This window comes from Pteropus vampyrus, unplaced genomic scaffold, assembly GCF_000151845.1.
Source record: "Pteropus vampyrus isolate Shadow unplaced genomic scaffold, Pvam_2.0 Scaffold620, whole genome shotgun sequence".
NCBI classification, from domain to species: domain Eukaryota; kingdom Metazoa; phylum Chordata; class Mammalia; order Chiroptera; family Pteropodidae; genus Pteropus; species Pteropus vampyrus.
Genome location: NW_011889401.1, coordinates 319,939 through 341,044, shown reverse-complemented (window position 1 = coordinate 341,044; position 21,106 = coordinate 319,939). Strand labels below are relative to the sequence as shown.

Below are 21,106 nucleotides of genomic sequence, written 5' to 3'. Positions count from 1 at the left end.
ACGCTGGCGGGAGGCTGGCCACCTGCCTTACCTGGTAGGCCCTGATGAGCGACTGCACTGCCAAGTGGTCCTCCACCAGCTTGTCCACGTGGGGCTGGGCACCCACCAGGGGCTGTGCACGTGCTGCGACAGACAGGGCGCCTGGGCTCAAGGGCAGCGGGCTCTGGTAGGCGGTGCCCGGCGGTGCCCCGGCATTGGTGTTTCGGAAAAAAATGTCCCATGACTGGAGAACAGAAGGAACACACATGTCACTCCACTGCTCACCCGGGACCCAGCACCCACTTTCTGCCAGAAAAAGAACAGTTCTGGCAGGCCGGTCGAGTCCTGGTGACGCCTGTCCGTGGGCTGGTGGCTGCTTGGGCGATGTCCTCCCCGGGCAGCCGCTTCTATCCCCGAGGGTGGCCGGGTCTCCCGGCGGCCGGCCCCACCTCCCGCACCCCTTCACCCTGGGACACGACGCCCTACGGCTGCCTTCCCACCAAAAGCCCACAGCAGGAGGCGATGCCCATCTCCCTCGACCCTTTTGAGGGGCTGCAGTGCCTGGACCTTGAACTGCAACAAACAGCCCAAGGGGGCTCTCGGACCCCAGGGCTCGCATGGGTCGCCCGGCCCCTGTGCTCATCCCTGGACACAGAACCAGGCCTCTGCACAGGAGGCCGCCCGGGCTCAGCCCCCCCAGGAAGTCGTGTCGCCCGTACTGTACTGCGGGGCGGCCGCTCCCAGTCTGGGCTCCGGCGTCCTGGCGAGCCCCTCGCGCTCCAGGCCCCAAGCGAGAGCCACACTGCACCCTCGCAGGTCCGCGGCGCAGGTGCCAGCACGCAGTCTGTGGCAGCAGGACCGCAAGCGGGTGACTGTGAGCACGTAACCACCTGTGTCAGCCACCTCTGTGCTCACGTGGACGAACCCAGTTACCCCTTTTGCTATTTTTGGCTATTTCGTGTTTGAATGATTCGATGTCTAACCCGCATAGACACCGTGACCTGTAATAGCTCATGCGTGCCACACGAAGATGTGATGAGTATTTAAAAAATACTTCAGGGATCAGAGGAACTAAGACTTGATAGAAGTCCGGTGCAGGACAACACCCAAACCACTCAACGGCACAGAGGCTGCGAACACGAAGACACGGCCTCCCGTTTCCTGTTCCTCACAGTCTCCCGTCGATGAACTTCTGGAAGCGCCAGGAGAGAAACGGCACCAAGTCTGAGTTCGTCTTCCTGGTCAGTGCCGCCAAGTTGCTGTCCGGGCGCGCCTGCCTGTGGTTGGATGGGGATCGAGTGGATCGGGGCGGCAATGTGGGGTTCCGGTCCCTTGGCTTCTGTGGCAGGCTCTTCCCAGTGCTGTCCAGGGCACAGACGGACCTGCTTTGGACGGCTCCCAAGGACCGCTACCGCCGGTCAGAAACCAGAAAACCTGCTGTGACCTGGAACGCCCGCCTCACACAGGGCAGTCTGGCCTCTCGCTAAAACTGTTTTTCGGGGAGCTCTGCAGAATGTTTGAGTCATTCCACAGTTATGAATACACTCCTCCTATCCTCACGAAGTTAAAAGAAGCTACCATGACTGCGCGACACGGTGAACGTGCAAAACCCAGAGATGGGTGTATACTTTTTACGTGAATTACATTTTAACACCCATTTTTAATGTTTTAACAAATCCCATGATTCAAGGTCTTCCTGTTTTTACCTGCCTGGTTGATGGTCAGTGTGTCAGCTGATAGGAGGAAAGAGACTTGGATGCCCGTCTGGCGCCAGCCACAATGCTGACTACAAAGTCCATTGTCCCATGTACCCTGAGGCCAGGCAACCCTCAAGGGACTGGGCACTCTATGGCCATTCTCCCAAACTTCCCCCATGGAGGTGGCTCCCGACACTCACCAAGCCCTGCTACGTCCACTGGAAAGAGAAACTGACGGGTCTACGGCCACACCACCCTGAACAAGCCCGATCCCATCTGATCTCGGAAGCTAAGCAGGGTCGGGCCTGGTTAGTACTTGGCTGGGAGACCACCTAGGAAGACCAGGCGCTGTAGGCGTAAAAAATTTAAAAAATAAGAGGTTGTAAGCTGACAAGGTCCTTGCAATCTGTGAGGTCAACCAAGGGTCGCCTCGCCTAAAAAAAAAAAAAAAAAAAGGTAACATGGCAGAGGACGGGCTCTCACGAGGGAAAGGGGAGGCAGCTCAGTGTCCACTCCCTAGGGCAAGGTGAGGCCCCCGCCTGATTCATTACAAGGGCACACCAGATACCCTGACATTCCTGACTTTGGGAGCTCTTACAGCAGGCCCAAGTGGGAGTGCCTTATATCCTGGGAGCGGCTGGGAGGGTCCCCCAGGCCTACAAGGGGCCCCCCCTCCAACATGGTAGCCAGTGGGGCAGGAGCCAGCCTGGCACAGCAGAGACCAAGAGCGAGCTGCTTCTGCCACGCAAACCGCATCAACTTTCTTCTTTACCCCAAATCTGCTCCAGTGCTGGCATCCCCACCCTCACCTGTGTCCACACCCAGTCCTGCTCTGGACACGTGCCCTGGGGCTGCGAGGGGCCCGGGGGGTGGGGGGTGGGGGCAGGGCATGACCCTAAAACCAAGTAGCTGCTGGAGGTGGCACACGCGACCTGACCCGCTCCAAGCTGTGCAGCAGACGGTCTGTGCCCACCTCACGGAACACTGCAGACGCGTCCAGGGATGCAGTGGCAGCTGCCCAACAGTGAAAGCTTGGACCGAGGGTCCCTGGCCAAATGCTGGCTCCTCATCCTGATGGCACCAGATGCTCATGGGTCCAGAGCCAAAAGGCAAAGGAAAACCACAAGCTGTGCTCTCTCCAGAAAAGCAAGCTCTGTGTGACAAGGGCAGCAGGGTGGCAGCAGGGGTGGGGGTGGTTCTCCTCCCAAGGCTGGGCAGGACGCCTGTGACCCTCACCTCCCAGGAACCATGGGCAGGAGGATATGCACACAGCGCCACCTGGTGGGGGCCCTCATGCCAAAGCCAGGGGGAAGTGACACGCCAGGAATTACCAGGGCGGAGGCTGAGGGCGCAGGCCCTTCCAGTCCAGCCCTGGGAGGAGCAATTGCTATTCAGCCTCCTCTCCCTGACCTGGGTGCAGTGCCCAGGAGGAAACGCCAGGTGATCTGTAACTGGCTGAGGACAACTGCACAGGGCAGTGCTAGCGAGACCTGCTGGAGCCGGAGGCAGCCGGAAAAAACCGGTGCATACCGGTACTGCTGAGAGCTGGGCACCGCTGGGAGCCCCTGTGCCAGCAACGCAGGCCCCGCCTTTCCTATGACTCACCCCGCTGCACGCACCACCACCTGCTCTCCCTCGCTTGTCCTAGGCAACCATGCGGGCACCTGCACTCAGGAGTGCCCCGTCCCGCCCGGCCCTCAGATGAGGCATCCACCCCAACAACAGCAAGTTCCCCTCCCCCATGACCTGAAGGGCTTTCACATCTGGGTGCAGAAAGTTCTGGACGGCGTACACTTGGCAAAAGCCATGCAGTGCACCTTCAGTGGGCAGAACCAGGGTCAGACCTAGGCTTCCGTGCGGGGCAGGTGCCTTTTGCGTCACACCGGGCCTGGCTGCTGGAGTTCCTCCTTAAAGCGTGACACGAGGCACAGGCACTGCTCACCGGTCACGGTGACAGACGACACACCCCAGCACCGTCGTCACAACCTCTAACCTCTGCATCGACCTGCTGCCTGCGTGGCCTCGGCCGGACTGATGGCCGGACGCAGACACCAGTTCTTGGCCGAGCAGAGATGGACGAGGAGAGGCGCGTGCCCCAGTGGGCCAGCGCCTCCACCGGCAGGGCCGCAGCCCCGCGACGCTCCTGGCATCTGAGAGAAGTCTCCCGGACGAGTGCAGGACACACTGCATGGAAAAGTGACACCATCACTCGAACAAACACCAAACAGCACTGAGGCCACCTGTGTGCGGCGAGCCCTGACGTCTGGGGACAGGAAAGGTCCACGATGGGCTCCCTCACTCCGGGAACAGCAGGAGGACGAGGGAACGCGACTTCAAAGCAGGCGCCAGCCCCAAGCAATGAAGGGAGGGCCCGTCCTCGGAGCTGAGGACAGCCGCATGGCGTGGCCCCACGGAGGGAGCACAGGTCAGCTGGCAGACAGGATGAGCAAAGAGTCTGGGACCAGGTCTCGGCGGCCTGGCAGTGAGCGATGTCACGGCGTTCCTTCTGAGGAAGTGGCTGCTGTGCTGGGGGCAGGCCCAAGCCTGGCTAGGGTCAGGGAGTGGGGAGGGCAGGACAGTGACAGCTGGGCAGCAGAGGCGTGAGCCTGTGACTGCTGCCCACGAATGGCTTTAACGCCATCACCTTGTTGCCTAAATGACAAACCAAAACACAACACGGCAGGTTTCAGGCAGGAGTAAGCGAACGTCCTGGTCGATGTGAAACCAGAACCCTGACCTAACTGCAGGTGACTGCGCAGTTAACCGCAGAGCTCAAGCTGGTGGCACAAGCCATCGTCCTCTGCGCCCCCAAGTCTCCCAGACCGCTAAGGACCACAACAGGCTTCCCTGCAGTCACCAGTCCCCTCTCTCAAAGTACAGGAAGCTCTCTGCAGACTATAAACAGGTCCCTGGTCCCCTGTAAATTCCTTAGGGAGCTAGTCCAGTGCACAGGATGTGCTTAACACACCTGCTGAGTCAAATCCACAGGTTCAGCCTCCTTCACAGGCAAACAGACCAAAAGGTGCGGTGTCAGATACAATGTCAGGTGCAGTGCTGGCTAGGGTGTCAGGTGTGGGGGTGCTGGCTGGGGTGTCAGGTGTGCTGTCAGGTGTGTTGCTGGCTGAGGTATCAAGTGTGGTGGTGATGGCTGGGGTGTCAGGTGTGGTGTTGAGTGTGTTTGTGCTGGCTGGGGTGTCAGGTGGGGTGTTAGGTGTGCTGTTAGGTGTGGTGGTGCTAGCTGGGGTGTCAGGTGTGGCATCAGGTGTGGTGGTGCTACGTGTGATGTCAGATGCAATGCCAGGCCGGGTATTGGGTGGGGTCTCCAGTGCAGTGTAAGGGGCACCGGTTTTATGAACCCGGAGCGCCTAGAGTCCAGAGCCTCCACCCCAGGTAAGAGAGATGCTGACCTCGGCAGGAATGTAGCTATGAGAAATTCGGTGAGGCACGTGGACTTTGCCTGTTTATTGTCGCCACGTCACAAGAGCCTCAGCACCAAGCTCCTGGCCGTGAGCTCACGTCAGACTGTTCGTGGAAGGCGCCAGTTCTGGATGGCGGCGAGCACTCTGCCTGGTGCCCTCGCCAGTCTCCAAGGCCTCCGCCGTGTGGGTGTGTCACCTGGTGCAGGGCCACATGCCGACGGAACCCGCCGCGGTGGGCCTGCCTTGCCAGCTCCGCAGGCTGGGTGACGCCAGGGATGTGGCTTGGGCTCTGTGCCCAATACCTTGCCTGTGAAGGCAGGAGCACAGCTACTTAGGACATCCCGTCCCTGCACAGCTCTTTACACTGTCAAAGGCATCTGTGGGGACACCTGGATTTGTTCGAGAAGCTGACAATCAGCTCGATCCTGGGTGTGAACGCTGACACCAGCTGCCGAATTCCACGACTCTGGGTTCTGGACAGGCCGGACCATTTCCTCTTGTCCAAAGTCCCCTTTTGATGCTACCCCTGAGGCTGCCCTGCTGCCCCCACCTTGGCTTGGAACCAGGCCCTACCCGCCCACACATTCAGCCTGATCACCTGACGGTCATCCTAGAGCGGACTAAAGCCCAGGTTCAAAAGCCTCATCACACAGCGATAAACTAATGACTGCCGGGCCGCGTCGGACTCCAGCTCTGTCACGGACAGCCATGCTAAGTTCTGATACTAACAGTGCTTTTTAACTGCTACAAACATGAAATTCAGGGCAACGAGGCAGCGAGAAAAACAGATGCCTGGTCATCCTGAAACAAGGGTTTGGCCGTTTGGTCAAACGAGTGGGCGGGCAGTGGCTCCAAGCCGAGGACGGTTGCCGGGGTCTCACTGGCCAGCAGGCGAGTGTCCTGCCAACCACCCCGCGCAGGGGACTCTCCCAGCTGAGAATGTGCCGGCAAATCCCACACACTGTCCTGAGTGGCAGGTTCCCGTGCATGTGGCCAGCTCCGTTCACGTCACCACTGTGCAGGAAACGGCTGCACTGGGCGATCTGCAACCTTCTGGGGTGCCCTCTGTGCCCTCTGTGCCCACTGCTGGGCCCGAGGCATTCCTGAGAACCATGTGTGACCGTCCCACTGGGACGTCTAGTGGGGAGGCCTGTGGCCGACTGCCCACTCCACAGAACCTGCACAAGAGGCTCCTGCTTTAGGGCTCAGTGGTCCCAAAAGACAGCGCCACAGGATGCAGAGTGCTGGCCTTCACACCCTCGCCCCACGGCAGGGCCGTACTCAAACTGTCCCCAGCCAAGGATGGCCGTGCCGTGCCCAGAGCCAGCTAAGAACATTGCCTCACCGTATCTAGGGGGCACTGGGCTCAGGCCTGCCAGACTTGTCACTCTGGACGGGTTTTTACTGGAAGCAATTAAAACTAGGGTCCCTCTTGGGAGAGTTCCTGTTACAGAAGCCAAGCCTGTCAACACTTGGTAAAAGCGAGGTGTCGTTTCCAGCCCACGGGTGACAGAGGTGAGGGTGCTGCCAAACACCCCACCGTCTTCTGCCCTCAGTGCGCAAGCCAAGTGTCAACAAATGGCAACGTCGGCCAAGGGACACTGCCCAGCTCTGCCGTGGGGCCCGCTCGGAGCACAGGACAGCCCTGGTTCTGCCCAGGACGGAGGCAGCAGCCGCACTGGATGTCACACAAAGGCCTGCGGGGGTCTGTCCAGTGGCTGCCCACCCTCCCGGGCCCCTCCAGCACAGGGGAGGCCTGGGCTGGCCGACCTCTGGGCTGGCATCCCTGGCCCACAGCCCCTTCCCTCCCCTGGCAGGTTCTCCGAGGCCTCGTGAGGGGTCTCTGTGGGCCCTTGAGGATGGCAGGGCCTGGAGGGCAGCAGCACCACATGCCGCTCAGGAGGGCACTTCAAAGCTCAGGGTGCTGGGCTAATGTGAACCACTGATGCCCATCGGGCTCACCCTGCATTTAGCCATCGGGCCTGGGGGCCCCAGCCCCGCACGCAGCCATCTCCCGGCAGCCACCCGACCGTCTGAAGAAGTGTCCTGCACACACGGGGGGAGGACGCGGCTCTGCGGCTCCCTGACGAATGGGGCAGCACGCTCTCGTGAGGGTGGGACACTGTGCTAACGCCGGGAGCTGTGCTAACAGAGGACACGAGTGTCACCCTGGATGCTGTTCCACAGCCTTGGTCACCGAGATCCCACCAAGTCAACCACAGACTGTAAATACACATTTCTCCCCGAGGCCAGTACAGAGCCGGGGTGACCTCGGTGGAGCTGAAGCCATGTCACGCTGCGGAGTGAAAGGACGTGTCGCCCTCCCCGTGCTAGAGACAAGCTGTGTCCGTCTCACTCCACCGTCGGCTCGCTTGCCGGAACGACAGGATGGCGCTTCACGAGCACGGCAGGAGCAGTGAGCCGCTGCGCAGGACTGCGGGGCCGAGCCCGGGACCTCTGCTGGTGCCACCAGGCCGGGGCGCAGCTATTGTCATCCCGTGAGAAGAGATGCATGTGGGGACCGAGGAGAGGAAGAGGCTTCAGGAACTGGGCAGCGGGCACCATGGGTGGGCGCGGGGCAGAGGGCCCTCCCGCCAGCGCAGCTCCGGAGTGAGGCTGTGTCTCAGCTACGCCTGTGGGTGGCGCTGGCCTCCCCCCGCACGGACAGCCTGAGGACTGAGCGGTCCTCCACCGCGTGTTTGTCTGGACGCCAGCAAGGGCAATCTGGCTCTGACTATAAGTGTTTCTGAGACCTAAAGAAAAACAAGATGCTGCCATGTGATTTGTCCCTAGCATGGCTGATGCCCTACTGAGGGCTTCGAAGCTGACAGAACAGACCCAGGCGCTGGTTCCTGACGGGTATGATGGGGAGAGAGCACCCGAGGAAGAGGAGGAGGAGGGATGGCAGCACCACGGGGGGTGGACCCTGGGCATAGGGCGGGGAGGGGTGACCGCAGCTCTGAATCGCTGACGACTTCACCGCAAACACACTTTCACAATTAAACATTCAAAAATAAGTTTTCTTTAACCACCAGGTAAATGATAAAACCAAGGGTCAAAAGGCAGCTGTAAGATGGCCCCAGGGGCTGAACGGAGGCTGAGACCTGCCTCACGGTCGAGCACAACCTTGTTAGTTTGGGGAATGTGTTGCTACGGCAAAGCACGCTCAGACACCCCTGGCAGAGACGGCCCTCAGAGCCCCAGGGCCCCATCCAACCCTGGCCTCTCCCCCGGCAGACCCCCCACTATGCCGCCCCAACCTGACCCCGCCGGCCAAGGACCCCCCCAGTGCCTTCCTTGACACTGTATGCTGAGACACTTTTCAGAAACAAGCGAGCACAGAGTTTAGGGCAGTGAAACTAACGTCTGCATGATGCCATGAGGACGGACGTCATCATACATTCGGTCCAAACCAGGAGTGACCCTGACGCAGACGATGACCGGGGCTAACAACGACTGTCAGTGCGAGTTCCGTCGCCGGTGGGATGTGGACAGTGGGGAGGCTGCACGTCGGCAGAGGGTGCTTGGGACCCTCTGTGCCTTCCCCTCAGCTCCTCTGGAGGAGGACGTCCCACTACCAAAGGCGACAGCAACGACGGAGCCACCGCAACACTGACCACGCTGGCAGTGACGAGGCTCAGCAGCGGGAAGGAGACTTTCCAGAGGAAACTGGCGCCTCCCGCAGCCCGCTCCAGGGCCGTGCCCCCCACCGAGCCTCCCCAGCAGCGCCCAGCAGGAGCCGCCACCTCGTTTCCACCCCTTCCAGAGCACCACCTGCCCGCAGAGCCACGTGACCTTCTCCGCACAGCGCGCCCGGGACACCAGGCGCTCGTGTCACCTCGTGTACACCCGGGAGCTCTCCCAGCGGTCCCCAACCGCTGTGGCACCAGGGACCGCTGCTCCTGTGAGAATCCAGGGCCGGATGATCCGAGGCGGAGCCGAGGCGGCGATGCCGGCGCAGACAGTGGCTGCGAATGCAGACGAGACTTCGCTCGCTCCCCTCCTGCCAGGCGGCCCAGCTCCTAACAGGCCAGAGCGGCACCGTCCCCAACCCCTGCCTCACAGGGACACAGAGAAGTCAGCAGGCGGCACTGCAGAATTCACTTTCAAACACGACGGAAAACAGGAGCACAACAGCGAGGTAAATCGTGAGTGACACGGACGTCGCACGAGAGGACCTGCAGGCCCTCCTCGGCACAGGGCGGAGCAGCGTCGTGTCCGGCCGTCTCGTGAGGTCTGGGACATGTGGCGCAGGCTGCTTCCATGCTGGTGGGCCACCCTGCCCGTCCAGAGCGCGACGTCCCCACAGCAGGCGGCTCCCGCCGGGCCCCCCGCTGCCCTGCGGGGCCTACCTTGTGGACGCTCTTGGGGTCCTCCAGCCAGGCGAAGTACATCTCCTCCACGTAGCTGCAGCTCGTGCCGCTCAGAAAGGGCTCGGCGGCCACGGGCGCCGTGTAGCAGCGCGTCTGCCCCAGCGTCCTGGCGGCTGCCGGCCTGGCCTGGGAAAGTGTCCTGACGGTCTGGGAGGCCGTCAGCGGCCGCAGCGTAGCAGCACAAGTCCTTAGGTGGAACATTCTCGTCCTGAAGTGTCGCGGCCGCCTGCGCAGAGAAGGGAAAGGTGAAAGGGCGTCTGGCAGACGAAGCTCCTGGGGGAGCCGCAGGCTCCGTGGGGACCGACTCCGAGGGCGCGGACGCGCTGCAGGTCTCCACGGACGAGGGGAGGTCTCGTCGGAGGGATATGACCCATGACGCGATGTCAACCTGTGACCTTCCCCACGTTGACACGTGTGGGAAACGATCACAGAAACAGAAAAGGCAACAAGCTGAGCCACCGCGGTGCCGATGAGGACTCAACGCACAGTGAGAAAGGCGTCTCCTCCATCCGGAAACCGCCCAGCACCCGCTGGACTCACATATTCTGGAGAATAAAGACAAATTGGGAAAAACTTCTCGAATAACTTATCTCTGAGCAGGAAAAAAACATTTTAGAAGATCAGAGCGAGCACCGCTGAAGGCGAGGCTGGGAGCACAGGCACAAGCAGGGACCGCGGCGAGGGGCAGGGGACAGGAACCCGGCCCACACAGCTTCAGACGGAAAGCCCTCGTGCCTCATAGAAGGACACGTCCACCTGTCTGGCACTCTGGGCGATGACCTGACACGGCAGCACGCTTTGCGAAGCCCGCAGACGCCCCTTCCGTTTTATAGATCATCTCTCCGAGTTTCGGTTTAAGTTTCCCTCAAGGTCACAGGCCACTCCAAGCAGAGCCAGGCTCCCAGCCTGGGCCTCCTGATGGCAGACTCTGTCCTCTCTGGCCCTTCAGTGACAGCCCCCACAGTCCAGAGAGGGAGGAGGAGGCCAGGGCTTGAGGGGAGGACGGCCTGGACTAGAGACAGAGAGGTGTGTGGGGGGTAGGGGGGAGGGACAGAGGTGAGAGACACACAGAAAGAGAGAGGGACACACAGACAGAGAGAGAGACAGAGAGAGGGGGAGAGAAAGGGAGAGTGAATGAACCCAGGCCCGAGGGAGAGCGGGGGGAGGGGGGTTAATGTATCTGCCTCTGATCTGAACGGATCTTGCACTTGATGGTTGTAATCCTAAACCTAATTTATAACTACGAAAAGTAGCCATTTTATAAAAGCTGACTGCCCACCGGACCATGAGAGAGTTTAGACTGTTCCCAGTGGGTCCTGAACCACTTCCAACAATCAGGCACGCATCTGGGTAGTGAGCCTGTCAGGAAGGGACGAGGACACTGCCAGTCAGCAAAAGGGGCCCTGGGGCAGGGGCTCCGGGCTCCCCGTTGGAGCTGAGCATCACACCCCACCTCCACACCCACCTGTGGGGAGCCGGAGCTCTGAGCGTGCCAAGAACGACTCAGGGAGAGAGGGACCTAAACCGTGCTCCGCACTGCTGGCGAGGACCCTGTCTCCCCGCGCAAACGGCACCACAGCGGGCACAAGGACACTGGGAAACAGAGCGTCTGCTGTTCTAGGGCTCAGGAAGGACAGGTCAGCAGAAGGGAAAGCAAAACAGGTACTTTAATGACAAAGTAAACAACAACAAAAACTTGCTCCTTAGAAATCGAAGATGAACAAGCACTAGGTTTTGGATACGGCTCCAGAATGCCATCTCCACCCCTGTGGTTTTGGTCCCTTAAAAGCCAAAGTTTCCAGTTACTTCAGTGATTCTTCCCACATCTGAATGCGCTCCAATTTCCCACGGACAAACATCAGGCAGACCCAGGGTCTTCGGACACTCTGCCGCCGCCGCCACCGCCACCACTGCTTTCGGCATGAAACTTCACTCAGGTCCAAGGGAACCTGTGTTTCTCCCTCCAGTGGCACTTTCATCTGGCCTGCACTGGGTTTTTCTCCTAGGACACAGCAGCGTCATCTCTATGAACTGTGTCATCACCCAGCTGCTGCAATAAGCCCACCGGCAGCTCTACCCCGACCCCTTCAGGGGACGCGTTGGGAAAGGTGCTCCACTGCAGATGGCTCACACCCCTCCCCACGCAGCGGGGCTGGAACAGCTGCTTCCTGTCCACGACCCCAAACCCGGGTCCTGCCCTCCAACTGCGGCGCCGGCTCTGCAAACAGCGCATCGTCTGCTGGAGACACCCACTTGTTCAAACACTTCCATCAAAGTTCTGGGTGATCCAAAAAGTACAAGCATCCTGATTCTGGGTTTAGAAGAATGTTTCTATTTGACAAAGGTGCCAAAAAATTCAGTGGAGGAAAAAAACAGCCTTTTTAGCAGATGGTATGGGAACAACTGGACGTCCACACACAGAAGAAGCTGGACCCTTACCTCACACAGTAGACAAACTTAATTCAAAATGGATCAAAGCCCTAAATGTGAGAGCTCAAACTGTACGACTTCTAAGCTAAAAACGGAGTAAATCTTTGCGTCCTTAAGTCAGGCAACTGAATCTTAGAAACCAGAAGTACAACAAGAGACGAAACATAAACTGGACTCCGTCCAGATGAGAACTTCTGTGCTTCGGAGGACACCAGCAAGAAAGGGAAGACACGGAATAGGAGAGAATGGCTGAAATTGTGTGACTGACAAGGAACTTTATACGGAATCCACAAATAACTCTTATAATTCAGTGATAAAAAGGAACATGACTCAATCCAAAAATAAGCAAAGGAAATGAACAGACATTTTTCCAAAGAAGATAGACAAATGGCCAATAAGCAATGAAAAGATTCTCAACATCATTAGTCGGTAGGGAAATGAAAACCAAAACCATAAGATACCAATTCATGCAGACTAGATGCAATCGAGAAGAAACTAACAAGTGTTGGCAAGGGTGTGGACAAACTGGATGGAACCTCAGACACTGCCAACAGTCCGGCAGGTCTGCAGAGTTACCTTGGGACTCAGCAGTTCCACTTCTGGGGACGTGAGCAAGAGAAATGAAAACAAGCGTCCACACGAAAACGTGTACATGAACAACCTGAGCAACGGTATCCACACGAACCAAACGGGAAAATCTCCAAATGTCCAACTGATGAATGTGGTCCAGCCACGCGACAGAAGGGAATTAGGCACTAAAAAGAAATGAAACACTGATACGAGCTGCAACACAGATGAACCCCGAAAGTGCCATGTTAAGTGAAGTAAGTCATTCACAAAAAACATGCTGTATGATTTCGTTTACAGGAAATCTTCAGAACAGGAAAATCTATTCAGGCAGAAAGTCCATTGGGGGTGCCTAGGGCTGGGGCAGGGGTGGGCAGGGATGAGATGGGACTAATGGGTGTGGGGGTTTCCTTAAGGGGCATGAAAATGCTCCACAGCTAGACTGTGGTGATGGCTGCACAACCTTCTAACACACTGGAAAACATTCAACTGCACAATTTAAATGGGTGAATCGTATGGCCTATCGATCATTCCTCAATGAAGTTATCTCTAAAAAAGAACAAGCACAAGAAAAATGTAAACGAACCTATCGATATCAATGAAGTACACAAAATGACACTATTTGCAACCTATTAATTTCGAGATGCAAGTAAAAACCTACGCATTTGAGAAAAATAAGATTGAAAGAGTAAAAACTGAAGCAAAATTTGTTTTTAACGGTTCAGGGGCCCTGCCCTTCCGACACGAGATGCTGAAATCGAACAGAACTTGATGCGTGCCTGTTCCTTCCCCAGCCAGGCCGCATGCGCCCTGCCCAAGGTCACCTTCCCCGGCAGAACGGCCTGCACACAGCTTCCCCTGAACCCGGCCTCCGACGGAAGGGCACGCGCGACGGACCTGTGCCTGACCTGTGTCTAATTCGTGAGGAGCCCCCAGAACAGTGCTGGCTGCTGCTGCACGCGTGCGACCACCCCAGGCTCAGCAGTGACGCCAAGAACGTCTGCACGGGGAGCAAGGACCAAAACCTCAAAGAATTCAGCGTGTGTCACTGGTGACGCTTCATCAAACGTAGCTGAGAGGTAGGGAGGTGGCGGTCACTTTTATGCTGCATAGGCAGTTCGCCAGAACCGACTGGCGGGGGGACGCCGTCCGTCACAGCTCCGAGCGAGCTGCAGTGAGGGGTCCGCGGGCTGACAGCACCCCGTGATGGGGGGGGGGCCCTAATGGTGCTGCTCCAGGCTGCAGGCAAAGTTACTTTCCAGGATAAAGTGTTCCATTTTTAAGGAAAGCAAGGTCATTTATCAATATTGATTAAAAATGTTTAAAGCATAAACAGGACTTGTTTCCCAATAAATGAAGCTAAAAACATGAGATGCTATATTTAAAACAAAACAGAACATAAGACTGAAAGGTACAGCGAAGGAGAAAGGCTTCGAAGGGGCTCTGCGGCCCAAACGAAGACGGAGCACCGAGATCTTCGTTTTCTTTGGCTTCATCTATCCCGGATGAGGCGCTGGGGAAGCTGGCGACCCAGAAATGCCAACTAATGTAGACAAAAACGACAAAAGCCAGTTCCTTCTGGCCAGAGCACCAGCAAGCAGGGCAGCTTAGCAGGACAGAACATTTTTAGACAATAACTGCCCTACTGTGGTCAGCCCCTCAGAAAACACTGTGGCCCACCCCCATCCCACCTGGTAATGTCACAGGGGATAAGGGAGTTCTGTCACCACTAGGTGACGATGAGCCCTCCCCCTACCCCAACAATACCCGCGGAGGCCAGGAGGAACGCCTGGATCCCAACCCCGCCCAGCAGAAACAAGGCAGCACCTGCTCCGTCCCAGGCAGGGCGGGATCACAAAGGCCCTCCGTGGAACTTACAGCCACGCAGCAGATACCGAGGAGGCTGGGTGGGGAGCCAGGAGTCCGCCTCCGGCTCAGTAGTGGCCAGGGAGCACCACCTGTACTCCATCAGTGTCAGAGGAAGCCTGATCTGCTCAGAGATTTAAATAAGATCCAGTCCTGTAACATTACACCAAATGTCCTGGTTGCAATCAAAGGTCACTTACCACATCAAGAACCAAGGGGATATCAATGAAACCGAAAAAAGACAATATACAGACACCAACACCAAGGCCACACAGATGCCAGAATCACCTGGCAGAGATTTTAAAGCAGTCAACATCAAAATGCTTCCATAAGTAACTATAAACATTCTTGAATCAACAACAAAAAAGCCTCAGCAAAGAAACAGATATATGAAGAACCAAATGAAAGTTTCAGAACTGAAAAATATGAGAATCAAAATAAAAAATTTGATGAATGCGTTAAACTGCAGAATGGAAACAGAAGAAAATCAGTGAACACAAAGCTAGAACAAAGAAATTATCCAATCTGAACTGAGAAAACAGACTGGGAGGAAAAAAAGAAAAAGGCTTCGGGGACGCGTGGAACTATAACAAAAGATCTAACGATTACATAAACGTGTCATCTGAATCTCTGGAGAAGAGGGAGGTGCTGCAGAAGTCTGCAAAGAAATAATACATGAAAACTTTCCAAATTTGGCAAAAGGCATAAACCTACAGATTCAAGAAGCTGAGTAAACCCCAAAGAGAATACATCCAAAGAAATTCGCTCCAAGACACATCATAAACAAACTTCTGAAAACTACACACTACTTGAACAGCATATTTCTTATCAGAAACTATGGAGGCCAACGGAAAGTGGCACACTTTTCATATGCTGAGGAAAATGACTGGCAACCCAGAATCCACATGCAGTGAAAATATCCTTCAGGAATGAAAGGTGGCATCAAAATATTCTCAGATGAAGGAAAGCCAAAGAGAACTTGCTGCCAGCCGACCTGCCCTCAACAAATGGCTAAAGGAAGTTCTCTACACGAATAGCAAACGATAAAAGAAGGAATCTTGCAATACCGGAAATAAAGAACATGCAAAGAACAAGCATTGAGTAAACATAATTTCCTTCTCTTCTTGAGTCTTGCAAATTATGTGTGATGGTTGAAGCAAAACTTACAACATCTCTGATGTTGTTCTAAATGTACGTCCAGGAAAAGTTAAGAGTTTTCAACAGAGGCGGGTAAAGGGACATAAAAGGAGGCACGGTTCCCACGCTTCACCCGAACTGATACGATGATGACATCGGTGGACTGAGGGAAGTTTTGTATGTATAATGTAATGCCACGACAATCACTAAAGAAGCTATACAAAGAGAAATACTCAAAAATACTACATATAAATAAAGATGGAATTTCAAAACAACGTGAGTAACCCATGACGAGACAGGGAAAGGAAAGCAGAGAAACAAAGCCAAATAGAAAATAAAAAATAAACCAGTGGACTTAAGTCCTAACACACCGATAGCTACATTAACTGTAAATGATCTAAATACACCAATTAGAAGACAAGAGATTGGCAAAGTGAATGCAACAGGATCCAACTGTATGCCTGTTTACCAGAAACTTCAAGTAGAATACAGGAATGTTGAAAGTAAAAGAATGAAAATTATATACCACACAAGCATTAACCAAAGGAAACCAGGGCTATCTACATTATCATCAGATAAAGTAGACATCAGCGCAAAGGAAATTAATTACCGGAGACAGGGAGGGCCATTACATAATGATAAAAGGGCAATCCACCCAGAAGATACAGCAATCCTAAATGTATGTGCACCAACCGTCATAGTGCAAAACATCTGACTCATACCAATTAAAGAGAAAGGAGGAAAAGACAACCCCACAATTATAGTTGGAGACTTTAACTCCCCTCTTTCAAAGGGACAGAACAACTAAACATAAGATCAACAAAGATATAGAAAAACTCAACAAAGTACAAAGTACCACAACACACCCATTTGAAACAGATAACTTTGTAGCCCTACGACTATTAAAAAACTTTATTTTGTGATTAAAAAGCTCCTGACAAAGTAATTTCCAGGCCCAGATCATTTCACTGGAGAATACGACCAAATGTTAAAGATGATTTAACTCCAATTCTACACAATCGCTTCCAGAAAATACGTACCAACTCATTTCATGAAGCTAGTATTTCCCTGATATCAAACCCAGACAAAAGATTGCCAAAAAAAAAGAAAAAAAAAATGCTTAATGAAATACAGCAAAGAGAATTAAGCACCATATAAATACAATTATACACAATGACCTAGTGGAGTTTAGTCTAGAGATGCAAGGCTGGTTCAATATTGAAAACAAACTAACTAAAAAATCCCAAACAAAAACAAAAAAACTCCAAAACAAAAAACAATGTAACCTACCATATTGACAGGTTAGAGAAGAAAAAAATCACATGATCATATCAACAGATGCAGATAAAGCACTAGACAAAATTCAACACCCATTCGTGACAAAAAACTAGAAATAGAAGGGAACTTCACCTTGATACGAAGCACGCACGAAAGCCTACAATTAACGTTGTACTTGATGGTGAAAGACTTCTTCCTGAAACTGGCAACAGGGCGAGGATGTCCACTCTCACACCTATTATTTAACATGGTACTGGAGTCTTAGCCAGGGAAACTAAAGGAACTAAAAGGCATACAGATCAGAGAGTAAGAAATAAACTACTCCAGATGATATAATCGTGTATGTATAAAACCTCGAGGAATCTACAAAACAGAACTAAAAAGTGAATTCAGCAGGGTCACAGGGTACAAAATAAACACACAAAAATTAATTATATTTCTACATACTATCAATGAACACATAAAAACCAAAAATTTCAAAAAGGAAATAGTGTAAGCCTAATAAAACATATGCTAACTACAATACACTGATAAAAAAAAGTAAAAAAAAAAAAAAAAGGAGAGACATACCGTGTTCACGGATTGGAAGACTGAACAAATATGCTGATTATCTCCAAACTGATATACAGGGATAACACAATTCCTATAAAAATCCCAATAAGATTTTTTTGTAGGTATAGATTAGATTTTTCTAAAGTTTATGAGACGGCAAAGGAATGAGATTAATGAAAAAGAAGAAAAAAGTGAGATGAATCAATCCATCTGATTTCGAGATTTATTATGTAGCTGCAGCAATCAAGTGTGGTACTGATGATGAGATAGATAAAAAAGACCAATGGAAGAGAACAGAGAACTAGAAAACACACCCACAAAAACACAATCAAGTTTTGACAAAAATGCAAAAAAGAAATTCAACGGAGGAAGAGTGATCTTCTCAACAAATGCTGTTGGCTGGATATCCATAGGCAAAAATAAACAGACAAACAAAACCACTCACTCGAGATTTTACACTTTACACAGAAATTAACTAGAAGTGGATCATAGATTTAAATGTACAACTCAAAACTGTGAAAATTAGAAAAATACATAAGAGAAAATCTGTAGGAATAAGAGCTAGACAAAAGGTTCTTAGACTTGACACCAAAAGTGCAAGCCATGATTGATAAACTGGACTTCATTAAAATTAAAATTTTTTGCTTTGCAAAAGAAAATAAAGACAAGCTACAGACTGTGAGAAAATATTAGCAAACACATATCCAACAAAGGACTAGAATATATATGAAATGATCAAAATTCAACATTAAAAAAAAAAGCAAATGATCCACTTACAAAATGGGCAAAAGATATGAACAGGCATTTCACTGAAGAGGATATATGGATGGCAAATAAGCACACGAAAAGATGTTCAATATCACTAGACATCAGAGAAATGCAAATTAAAATCACAATGAGACATTACTATACATCTATGCGAACGGATAAAATAAAAAATAGTCACATCAGCAAATGCTGGCAAGGATGTGGAGAAACTGAATCACAAATACATTGTTGGTGGGAACGTAAAATGGTCCAGCTGCTCTGGAAAACACTTTCGCTATTTCTTTAAAAAGTAAACGTGCAACTTACATGACCTAGTGATGCACTCTTGGGCATTTATCCCAGAGAAAATTAAAACCGATGTTCATGTAACACCTGTATCTGAAAGTCTGTGGCAGCTTTATTCATAACAGCCAAAGAATGAAAACAATCCAGATGTCTTTCAGTGGGTGAACAGATAAACCGTCTGTGGTACATCCAGAGACTGGAGGAATAAAAAGGAACAAGCTACAGATGTAGGCAACAACCTACCTGACCTTTCAGAGAATTATGCTAGGTGGAAAAAGCCAACCCAAAGGCTGTATCCTGTATGATTCTCTTTACATAACATTCTCAACATGTCAAAATTATAGAAATGGAAGACAGTAGCGGTCGCCAGGAGCTGAGGAGTTGGAGGCAAGAGGGAAGAGTGAGTGGCTAGGAAAAGGCAACACAGAGTCCCTGGTGGTGACAGAAATGCTCTGTATCTTGACTGTTATCCATGTCAGTTTCTGGTTGTCATATTGTGCTGCAGTTTTTTACCACTGGAGGAAATTGGGTGAATGGACACGGAGACCTTTCTGTGCTATTTGTTATAACTGCACGTGACAGATTTGTATGCACAATTTCTCAAAACTGTAGTTCTCAAAATAAATAGCTCAATAATTGTACAATTATTCCAAAATCTAAAAATGTAAATGGTAGTGCTATATTTGTTTCAAATGGAACGTGTGAGCTTGGTTAAAAGCAGCTCTGATATGCATGTACATATATGTGTGACATACATATAACAACACAGCAAATATTTGGTACTTAGTAAACTGAGCATTCAAATTTAATGAAACCAACAGAAACTCATGTTCCTGAAATTAAAGTTAGTCTTTAAAAATAACTGGACTGGGACATGGCTCCATAGTGTAGCAGTTAGCACACTTGCTTTACACACAGAAGGTCCTAGGTTCACGCCCCAGTGGAGCCAAGGTCCATGCTCTACAGCCACGCCACCCTGAACAAGCCCCTTGTCTGATCTTGGAAGCTAAGTAGGGTCGGGCCTGATTAGTACTTGCATGGGAGACCACCTAGGAAGACTAGGTGCTATAGGAGTTGGGAAAAAAAAAAAATGTCAGGACACTCCAATCTTTCTCCACCTTTCCAAGTTTTATTCCTCAACTAGTTTGCAAAGCTGAAATAGTATTGCGTATTTTCATATGGGGAGGGTCTGCACAAAACTGTGGTGTGTCACAGAGCAAACAATGCTTCATCTCCCAGCACTCATCCCAAAGCTGCTCAGGTTCCCGGTCCCCGCCTTGAGGCACAAGACCAGACAATGAGGATCCGAGAAACAGCAATAGAGTTCGCACTTAAGCCTGCGTCATCTTCTCTGTCCTTGCCTACTCAGCTACTGAGTTCATACTAAGTGTGGGTACACAATTTGTCCTTATGTCAGGTAAGTTTGCGAAAGACATCGAATACTGTCTCCCTCCAAGAAGCGCATTTCATCTCGGACGGGTTGTGAGAGCTCCCGAAGGGTGAGAACGGTGGGGTGTTGTGGGGTAATCCGCTCATCAAGGGCGTCATACCAGGAGCGCGCCGGGAGGACGGCTGGGGTACTGATTACGGGCTGATGGTGGGGTGCTCGTGGGGTAATCCGCTCACCGAGGGCGTCACCCCGAGGAGCAGGGAGGATGGGTGGGGTACTGAGTACAATACGTACTGAGCGCGGTGGGGCGCCGAGCACGTGGGGTGCAGCACGGTAACCCGCTCAAAGGCGTCGCCCCAGGAGCGCAGGGACCGCGCGGGAAGGCGCCGACCCCGCACAGTGCTCTGGCATGCGGGGCCCGGAGTCCAAAGCCCGCAGCCGCTTCAAGGGCGCGCCGTCCGCCAGCCGGTCCGGGCGCGCAGAGGACGCGGCTGAGTGGCTCCCACGTGACGCCTCCTCGACCTTGGGGGTCACCCGGGCGGCGGCACCCCTTCCCTCACATCCGCCGCACAGCCCGCCCCCCGCCGCCACAGCCAATGGTGCGCCGCGCAGCGCCCCGCGCGACCTCCGCGCGCACCCGCGCCCGCCAATCTCCACCCGCCAGGCGGCGCCCGCCGCGCCATTGGCTGCCATGCCCGCCCGTCAGACCCCCGTCCCGCCCACCTCCCCCGGTCAGTTCCACTCCATCCAGCTTCACTCCCTGTCACCGCGGGGTCGGCGACGACGAGGACGTGCCGGCCTCGCCCTCTGCCGAGACTCTCGTCCCCTTCCCGATGGGAGCGGAGCCTCCATTCCGAGCCGGGCCGGCGGCAGCGCGCGCTTACCTGTCTCCGGCTCAGCTCCACCCGACTGAGGCGCCGACACCCCACTCCGGGGCACCAAACTCTGGGTCCCGCCCCGGCGTGCGGCGTCAGCACGCAGCCCCGCCCCGGGGGAAGTCTCCCGCCGCGTGGGCGGGGTCGTGACGTCACAGAGCCGCGCCGCCGCCGCGCGGCCCGATTGCGGCCCGCGTCCGCGGAGGGGTCTGCGCGGGGCCTGCGGGGCCTCCTGCGGGCGGCTGTCGGGAGGCCTCTGAGGGAGCGCCCGGCCTCCTGGAGCTGGCCGCCGGACGGAGAGGGACCTAGTGCAGCGGCGCGCGCCCGAGACGCCGCGGGCAGTGGGCGGCAGAGTGGGCCGCAGGGGGCCCCGGCGCGTCCCGGTGTGCGCGGAGCCGTGGCGGGCACCAGGGTTTCCCAGCCCGGCAGCGGCATCGCTGTGGGACGCCGAGGCCTGCCGCCGGCTTATCGCGCCGTTTCAGCCGGTGCG

General features: G+C 53.9%; 1 protein-coding gene and 1 non-coding gene across 2 annotated transcripts in view; one reads left to right on the top strand and one right to left on the bottom strand.

The window, feature by feature from the left end:
* The window catches only part of OGDH (oxoglutarate dehydrogenase), a 48,139-nt gene extending 27,396 nt beyond the window's left edge, over positions 1-20,743 (bottom strand). The window contains exons 1-3 of the mRNA XM_011384758.2: positions 20,626-20,743; positions 9,448-9,694; positions 32-223 (exon numbers count right to left, since the gene is read on the bottom strand). Coding sequence (XP_011383060.1) covers positions 32-223; positions 9,448-9,669 — 414 coding nt within the window. The 5' untranslated portion in view covers positions 9,670-9,694; positions 20,626-20,743. The remainder of the gene's footprint in view (positions 1-31; positions 224-9,447; positions 9,695-20,625) is intronic.
* On the top strand, positions 1,915-2,033 carry LOC111733707. Its single transcript, XR_002778126.1, has one exon. It is a non-coding gene; the product is annotated as a 5S ribosomal RNA (ribosomal RNA).
* Positions 20,744-21,106: the final 363 nt, after the last annotated feature.